Below are 9,685 nucleotides of genomic sequence, written 5' to 3' on the forward strand. Positions count from 1 at the left end.
GTTACACGAATAGTCATTTGACCAAATAGAAATTTGTGAATTTTATCCAATGGGTAACAGCACCTAGGGGACTGTTACTAAGAAGTTTATAGGTTAAAATAAAGTTAAAATTTACAATAAAGTTAAAATTTACAATAAAGTTAAAATTTACAATAAAGTTAAAATTTATTAATAAAGTCAAAATTTGTCAAATTATGGCTTTTGACAAAGTTTTTTTGTTTCTTGAGAGTGATTTTTGTAAAAATCGTCGTGGAAGCATTGTAAATCAGGAACTGCGACACAATTAAACCATATTAACCCATAAAAGCAGGAAATGTGTCGCAATGCCCACTTAGATCAGCGGTAACTTTTATCGCAAATTGTTCATTTTTTTTATTTATTGTTACGTATTTAAATAATTCTTATAAAACACTTCATGTTGATAAACGTGGTCTTTTCGAAGATCAACAGTTTGGATTTTAGGAATAGCCTACTGACATTCTGTTGAACAAAAATGCCTAAGCAAGCTAAATCTATGACCAAAAAACCCGACGCACTTTTTATAATCCATAAAACACCTTGACTTTGCGACAAAATATTATGTTTGAGTAACTGGCATCAATTCGATGAAGAACTGTGGCCTCTACAAAACAAGCAATTTCGTTAGGTTAAAATAAAGTTGAAATTTGATCAAAATAAAGTTAAAATTTTTTTTTTAGGTTAAAATAAAAATGGCCCTAGTCATTAGATATGTCGTTATTTGACCAACTAGAGATTTAACCGCCTTTCTGTCTCCTGAACAATTGGCTGATGATTAATGGACACATGAGATAGTTGACGCCATTTTGTCTGATCGACTATTGGCTGATTCGTCGGTGTAGACATTTATCCGCCATTTTGTCCAAAGGTAAAAAATGCTATTTGGATCAAGATAGACGGCGTTTGTTACAATGTTTAAAATTCCCGCCGATTAGCTGAAACAGGCTTTATTCTCTGTGTTGGACTCGACAGTTGGTTATGTGACAGACCATCAAAGCGCTAAATGATCGTTTCAGCCGATTTAACATTTGTTCCACATCGCATGTCACGAAGCCACAGTCTGTAAAAATGTGGTGTGACGTAGTCAAAGTCAACATGTTTTATTAGATCTTAAGGCAGTGCTTCTCAACCTTTTTTCGCGGCGACCCAAAGCGTAAGCATGACGACTAAGCTTTGGCGACCCAATTGTTTTTTCTTGTAGGCAAACAAAAATAGACATTAGCTTAAAGAATTTCGAATTTTAAAAATTATTATTAAGACATCCTTTGTATTGCTTCCTTATTTTTCCAAATTGAGAAATCTATCTCAGAACCAATCTCAATTAGTATAAACATGTGACTACTGCGGTCGGCGACCAAACCAAATCAAACTCGATCCAATTTTGGGTCGCGACCCATAGGTTGAGAAGCACTGTCTGAAGGAGAAATGTGCAGGTTCGACAATAATTCTATGCCAATAATTTTTTTCCATTGAATAAGTTAAATTAAAAAAACACTTTGGCGCGCCTTCTCCTCGAATGTATTTAAAATCCATTTTAGTTTCACTTATTTTAGACCAAAAAAAGCAGGCTTATTAGGTATTTTTATTTATGACATCATACTGGAAAGCCCTGGTCCACGCGAACCAAAAAAAAAAAATATTTCTCGAGGAAAACAATTAAGAACAATCCATCGTAATGTGTTACAAGCTAAATAGTTTGTTAAGAACTGAGTTAATCTTTTCTTGTTATTTTACTCGGGAATAAAAAATTGTGTTATTCTACTCAGGTTTTTGAACACACAGTCCAAGCGATTCACACTGAGGCATCGCACATAAGAGAAGTCTGGCAAGCAGGTCTCGACCCCAACCCTACTGTAAGTATGGAAGGCAAAAGCACGTTTGTCGCTCACTATCCTGATCCCTTGTAAACAAAGTCAAATGATAACGTTCTTATGTCGTGGATTAATTACTTGTCCTTTGTTTTCACGTGCGTTTTACCCTCTGGAATTTTAGCGGATGGTTGCAGGATTAACAACGTTGGCATGTCATATTTCTAATTTGTTTAAACTAAACCAAGCACGGGTTATGTTGAATGACGCTTTTTTTGCAAATTTGAGATCCAGCGCGCTAATGCTATTTACTTATATTTTCTATTGACACTCGGGTTTTAAAGCGTCAAATTAATCAAAAGCTTAAACCTATCGGATTTTTTTTTCAATTTTTAAAGAACTTAACGAATGGGCAATTAATTATCCACCAGGGTTGTATACAAGTCATTTTGAAAAACTCTCAGTCAAGATATTTGTAGAAGTCCTAGTCAAGTCAACATTAGAGCAAGTCAACTTCAAGTCAATTCATCGACATAAAATAAAAAGTTTTTTTCGCTTCTGAGCAATAATTAAAAAGTACCAAAAATGAAATTATTAATTAAAAACACTTAATCCTAAACAAAGTTGTGTAACACAGTGACTGAAGTTCAAGTCAAGACTTATTTCAAGTTAAATCATTTTGGTCTCACGACTTAACTCAAGTTATTTGAAAAAAAGGTCCTAAGTGGGGAACACACAATAAGACCTAAAAAGCAAAATAACCTTAAGCAGAAAAATTTAATAAACCATAGAATTAAGACCAACGACATAATACAGCCAAATACGCAGTAGGCAATAAGATCGAAATCGTCTGAACAAGACCTAAATCTGCCGGAATACGTCCTAAATTAATCCGAATAAGGCCTAAATGACCTGAAACTGTAAGTAAAGGGTATGGCACGATCAAGGGCCGTCGATCTAGCATCGGCCGTTTTGGTGACGACGTTTGGACGCCCAAGTTTGACCGGCTCCGTTAGGGCGCCGCTGTTTTGGCACGGGATTTTTGGTCCTGTTAGGTGTTACTGGTGGGGCTAGATAAATGGTTAGGGTTGAAATTATTAGGGACGTTAGAGATGTACTTAGGGGTGAGGTTTGGGGTTAGGCAAAGTGTTGTTTATGCCTCATTCTGACCATTTAGGTCTAATTCCGACGGATTTAGGACTTATTCCGATTTAGAAGGTAGTACGACCATTATGTCCTATTTTGCTCTTATTCCGAACTGTGTTTTATTTCGACGCTGACGTTGTTCTTATCTCGATCTTATGGCTCCCTTAAGTGCACTTCCTTAGTAATTACAACACTGTCAACAACCACTGTAACCAACATTACGCTTCACGCAGACCACGAAAACCGAATACATGGACAGTTACTGTTTCGAGCTGCTTTCAATGATTCTTGCTTTGACCGGGTCCGACGTTGGACGTCACTATGTGGCGCAACAGAGCGTCCTGGTCCAGGATTTTTTCTCGCTGCTTCACACGGGGTCACCCAGAGTTCAACGACAGGTGCGTGTGTTCTTTCTTAAAAGATTACTTGAAGAGCTAGATAATTCCAGTTCTCTAATTCAAAGAATTACGAGCAAAATACCGCAAATTGAATTTAATTTGTGATTTTCTTGTGTGCTTTAAGTTTGTTTTAATTTTGCAATTTTATCCGAAAAAGCTTATTCCAATAGCGTTATTTATTTGTAACTAGTTTTTCAGCCATTGGATGTGTGAATTGTACAGCGCGTGACGTGCTAACATTGACGTACGCATTTTTGCGTTTTATATTAACAGGTCTTCACCAAAACTTTGAATCTAAATTCTTTGTATGTCTTTCGACTGTTTGGCGTATTAAGAAGTCTTTAAAAATTCACGTCTTTCAGTAGTCTTTGGATTAATTTTAAGTTTATTTCAAGTACGTTATGTGTTAAAAAAGAAGATAATATTTTTAACTACTTCTTTTTTGTGTTGACCACGGCATTTATAATGTTCTGTTTTCGATTTAGATTAATAAAAGCATCGAGCGTTCGTAGGTCTTAAAAAAAACATATACGTTCCCCTAGAAATTTTTTTAGTGTTTTTCCGTTTGATAAAAAAAATTTAAGAAAGAAAAAACTACGATTTAGTCGAAATTAACGATTTAGTTGAATTTCTAGTTTTTACGATTCGGTAATTCAAATTTTAACCTAATTTGCAAATAAGCTGAAATAAATAAATACTGCTTGGAGCGCGGGTAATTTTTAGTGCTTGTTAATACCAGTGTCGTGTGATTATAAACTTTTGTCTAATCTGGCGATTTAATTTAAACCTGCATTTACTCATTAAAAGAATCTGTGTTGAACACTAAGCCATTCTAATGCCAAATCACACCCGGTTGTCCAATACTAAAGAAATCTTAATATTTGAAAGAATTTGTGTGAAACATCATGCTATGCAAAAGCAAAACAACCCACGATTGTCCGCTACTAAATAAGGCTTCCCACTGGTCCAGGTGACGCTGCTATTACGTCGTATCCTGTCGGAAGTGACTCCATCACGTCTTGGAAGCATCTTGGACGCCAGGGTTCCGACGCAAGAAAAACTCACCGAGAGTTTGCCCGTGGTTAGTTCGTTTTTATTCAATAATAAGCAACCTGCGATTTCAATCAACTTGAGAAACCCATTTTACTCGTTGGGGTGTTTCTACAAATTGCAATTTCTGTTTGGTTCATTCCACCCAAGTGTTATTACCATGTGGAAATTTTTTTCAGTAAAATAAGCACAAACAATTTTTTTAAGTCTCAAATATTGCTCAATTCAAGTACCATAAATTATGTCAAATGCACAAACAAATTTTACGATAAAACTCCCTTTTAGTTTTTTTAAGAGTGAATAAAAGTATCTGGAAAAAAAATGAATTAGACTTGTAAAACAAACTATTTTTAACTGCTTTTTTAACGACACCATCGCTTTTCAAGGGTCTCCATAAAGAAGCAATTTTTTTGCAAATAAAAACGTTTAAAAAGAAACACCCAAAACATCTTAAAATATCGTTCAATCAAAGTAACTTCAAAAACATCCAAAACAAATTATCCATTCAATCAAAGTAACTTTAAAAAAATTCGTTTCACAAACCAAACCCAAAGCAAAAACTCGACTCTTCATTCCCAGAGTCCATCATCCTCTTTCGAGGAAGACGACGGATCTTCCAGAGATCCGGGATTCAGCATCCTGGATCCACTTCTCATCTGCATCTCGAAGTCGCTCAGCGTCCAGCTCAAGCGATCCTCTCCTCCCTCGGAGCAGCTGAAGACTTCGGAGGATTCTTCTTCATTGTCTTCCTCTTCCGGGGTCGCGAAGAACGCCAAGAGGACCCAGTCGGTTACCATGACGTCTGTTTTTTTTGGAAAGTGAGTTAGTAGAGTGAGCTGAGTAACATCGCGAACTCAAATGAATGCACAAAGAAAAAAAAATTACATCGAAGTGCCGAAGTAGGGACGATAATATCGGTAACGATAATATCCTACCTAGCGGTGAACGATAATATCGGAATATATATCGGATCGGACATGATTCCCGATGCCAGGTGGTAGTATCGGTACTCGTCCTATAACAATTGCTACCTTGATAGCTAAACAAAAATGTAATAAAATCACTCAGTGCTAAAAGAGTAAATTTTTCCGTAGTAACCTGAAAAAAAAATTACCTATTAACGTTTCAATTTCACTATTTTGTTTATTTGAGCATAGCAATGACGTCATTGGTATCGAATCGGAGGTCGATACTTTTTGTCCGAAATATGGGGTATCTGTGTTGGATAAAAATATTAAACATCCCTAATCGCGACATGACTTATATGCACAAATAATTTTGTATCGAACCGCGAAAAGTTCCAGGGGTGCTTGATCATTATTATCGAAACGAACATCATACTCCTAACTAATTTTTCTCTCGACATTTTTTGATTGAAAAGTGAATCGTTTTGGCCTCAGCAATTATGTTTCGCATTCTTAACCTACATTTTGTTCTGCGTACGTTTAAGCATATTTTTATGAGCGATGTGCGTTGCCTCGAATTTTTGTATCACTTCAATAGCAAGCCTATATCTTCCCTTATAAATTCGTCAAACGTTTCACAATCTCCTTAAAAGCAACCCAACGACCTGAGCTGTTTCACAACACACTTTGTTTTTTTTTAATTTTCAGGGCTGTGGAGTCGGTAAAATAAAGTCGAATTCGAGCCTCGAATCCCGAGTCCGAGTTTGCCGATTTCTGTCGAGTCTTAAGATCGCCTCTGCTCAATATATTTTACCTATATTTGCTTAACTAAAATAGGATGCATAGTATACTGCAAGCTACTCACACGGGTGTCACATAAGTCACCACGTCGGTGGAATTGTTCCAACATATGTTTTTCAAGCTTCACCATTTGTCTAATTCTAGATCTAAAATTGTGTGGCACTATTGACGACAATCGTATTAAAATCTAGACAAGTTTTCGCATAACCGTGCTCTATCAGGACAAAGTTGAATGCAGCATTCTACGGTGTGTCGTCAAACTTTTACCTGATTGCCAAATTTACAGTTTGAGGCCTTGACTTTAGACTCTGGTATTTTTACGAACTAATAAACCGACTCTCTCGAGACCAGGGTGCAAATCCGTCTACGCAGTCCTGTTCTATTGTCACCGGCGTGAGTTCAACGTTAATCTCTTCTTTCGAGCAGGTCTCTTCAAGACACAAAGAGCTGGTGGTTACAGGGAAGTATGGAGGACAAGTCAATCATCGAAGCTGTCATGAAGCTATTGGTGGACATGACAGAGGTCGGAAAACATTTACTCTTTTCTTCTTTAAGTTTTATTTTCTTAAATTCTGTTTTATTATCCAGAGTTGCCACAAAGTCTTTAATTCATAAAAGTATTTGAATTAATTGGCTTATTTTAAATGGTTTGAAAAACCCTATTTTTTCTAAAAGTATTTTAATAATATTTGAGTTTATTTTATGTGGAGTTAAAGCTACGTGTTTTAGAAGGGCCACATTAAAAAAATAATAATTATATTGTAATGTGTTGACCACGTGCTGTTTTGTTTTTTCAAAACATGTTGATTGAGTCAATTTAAGGCCGTAAAAAAACTATACATTGTCTTTTAAAAGGTCTAAAACGTATTTCAAAAAAATGTGTGACAGCCATGTTATCTTTAAATATGTTTCATTTTTTTAATTTTAATTAAAAAAGAAAAAACAATGGTTTCACGGTCTTACTTTTATTCGAATGAATGAAATCTAAAAGTTGATTCGACTGAAATCTTTGCCAGTTAACAATCAATAAACACTATGATGGTTACAACAACTTATTCCTAATTCAAATAGAATACAAATAAACAAAGGTTACCAACACTATTAATCGACACAAAATAAATATAAAACTTAAACTTCACCGCGACAAAAGTAGCTGTTCACACCAACAAAGTCACGTCTGAAATGTACACGTTTATGCTCGAGGCAAAGCGGTGTTTATAATAAACCAAAAGGTTAACAAAATCTGTTTTATTGTTTTCTTTTTTTATTATTATTATTACGCGACAATACACACGGCGGAACAAAAAGACGTACGAGAGATAAAAGATGGATAGCACATAAAAAGAAGCGACAGGTATAGGTTTATAGACTGGCCCATTTAACTCGAAAAGCAGCAAGATTCTTATTTCCTACCGCAATATGGTGTTCTGATTTTTTCACTGTTTTTACCATGCTCTTGATCATCATTAAGAAGGGCAAAGTTTTGGCGTATATACATCGATAAATCACAAAGCGAGCACAAATCAGTAAACAGTTTAGCAAATCATTCTCATTTACAGTGTCAAACAGAACAGTTACTGGAATGGCTTGTAGGGATATAAACAGTTTGGATGAAATCCAGGCTGTTACTTCTTCCCAAAACTTTGCAACATGTTCGTAAAGGAAAAACACATGAGAAATTATTAAATCTGTTTTATTTGCAGAACCAGCTTAACTCAGCTTGGAGCAGCGCCGCCAAGTGTGCGGTTTCCGAGTCGATCTTGTCGCTGACGCGGCTCAGCGAAGCGGAACGCGAGGCGGACGCCTGCCTCGGCAACCCCACCTTGTGGCGAGCGCTGGCCGCCCTGTGTGTGCTCAACCGTGACCACGTCGAGAAGTTGTCATCGGCTCGATCCAACTCGAACAAGAATAAGGTGAGATTCGAAATCGGCCTTAATCTTTTCTCCTGTTTAGAAAGCTGCTGGTTGGTTTCCTAACTAAAGAAATGAGCTATCTAATTCTCGTTTGTTTTACTTTGCTGCGTTAAAAAAGAGTTACGCTTTCTAAAGACGTATTAACTTTTAAAATTACCTTTCCGTAAGAAATTGTGAAAAATCGCCAGAATAAGGTGAGATTTGAAACGAGCGCTTATAAGCCTTGCTCGTGTTTAGAAAGGCGAGTTGGTTTGCAACTGCGGGAACAGCGTTTTTGTTAGTTTTTGTAGGGTTTTTTAGTTTTTTTTAACTCTATGCAGCACGTCTTTTTGTAAATTTATTTTTATTGAGATTTTGTTTGTAGTTTACCAATAATGTTTTCATTTATATAAAAAGTTATACGTGGTCATTATCACGATTTAATCATTTTTAATATCTCCCCCTATTTTTTTTAGGTAAAATGAATATTGTGTTTACTTAGAATACGCGGTTACGAACTTCGCCTTGAGACGTAATGAAACGCGTTTTTTTATTGACGACATGTTATTAGTTAGATATTACTGCCCTGTATTTGCGGTAGTTGATTTCAGGTTAAGGAAAAAACGTTTGGAACAAATATAATTACCAGAGCCTAGAGGAGCTATTTTGTATTAGGATTAGAAAAGTGGGCGAGTTTGAATATTAATCAAGTATGTTAGTTATACAAAACTTAACCTAACCAACGCGTTATTCTTGTTTATTTTACTTATGTTTGTTTTGCTACTTTTAAAAGGAATTACGTTTTTGTAAGCCGTAGCTATAACATTTTTTTAGAAACGCTATGTGATTTGGTTTTGTTTTGACGACCTACATACAAGTAGTAAGGATGGAATACTGTAGAAAAAACGCTTAACCTTTGTCTAGATACAAAAATAGTATTTTAGGTGCATTTAGGTTTGTGATTGTAGTAATAGGCATATAAATACGCCAATACAGAAGAAGTGAGTAGTATTGTGTGAACCTACAAAAGTAACAAAATCTTTATTTTTTCGAAAACTTCGACAGTGATCACATAACTTATGGAATGTTGTATAAAAATATGAAAAAAAATGCTTTCTCTAGGCCAGTGGTGGCAACCCACGGCTCTTACACTCATTTCTTAACTTTTTTTTTCATCTACTTATTTTTGTGATGTACAGTATCGATTTCGTATTGCCCGTTCCCATTCAGGACCTGTCAACGTACGTACATTCAATTCAAAGAGCGACGCATTCCAACTAATTTTTCACTTACCTTTTGTATATTTTAACTACAGTAGTTTGGTAAGATTGCTCACTCTATCGATAAGAGTAGTTTTTACGCGAAAAATGATTGCAGGTTGTAATTAAGCAAAAAGTGTCCTTTAAACCCCATTCAGAAGTTAAACCCATGCAATGTTACCGAAAATTCACACAGTTTACCGATACTTTTGTAGGGCTTTATTTAGGAAAGAAATAGGGCATTAAAAAACGAATTTTTGCTACTTTGTCTCGCCAGGTTATTACCGAGACTCTAAACGGGCAGATACACTATATAGCACCGTTTCAAGTGCAATCAAACCGGGCCAGTGCCTTTAATAACGACGCGCTAAAGTGGACTCGAATATCGCTAACCCGTCGCCTGAAAAA

The 9,685-nt window shown here is 35.9% G+C and overlaps 1 protein-coding gene across 1 annotated transcript in view; it reads left to right on the plus strand.

The window, feature by feature from the left end:
• Positions 1–9,685, plus strand: part of LOC146131971 (E3 ubiquitin-protein ligase MYCBP2-like) — a 124,731-nt gene that overhangs the window by 89,316 nt on the left and 25,730 nt on the right. The window contains 7 exon segments of the mRNA XM_083397167.1: positions 1,785–1,875; positions 2,309–2,313; positions 3,206–3,370; positions 4,341–4,451; positions 5,000–5,238; positions 6,553–6,649; positions 7,830–8,039. Coding sequence (XP_083253293.1) covers positions 1,785–1,875; positions 2,309–2,313; positions 3,206–3,370; positions 4,341–4,451; positions 5,000–5,238; positions 6,553–6,649; positions 7,830–8,039 — 918 coding nt within the window.

Source organism: Ascidiella aspersa, chromosome 9 (genome assembly GCF_963924565.1).
Source record: "Ascidiella aspersa chromosome 9, kaAscAspe10.2, whole genome shotgun sequence".
Lineage (NCBI taxonomy): Eukaryota > Metazoa > Chordata > Ascidiacea > Phlebobranchia > Ascidiidae > Ascidiella > Ascidiella aspersa.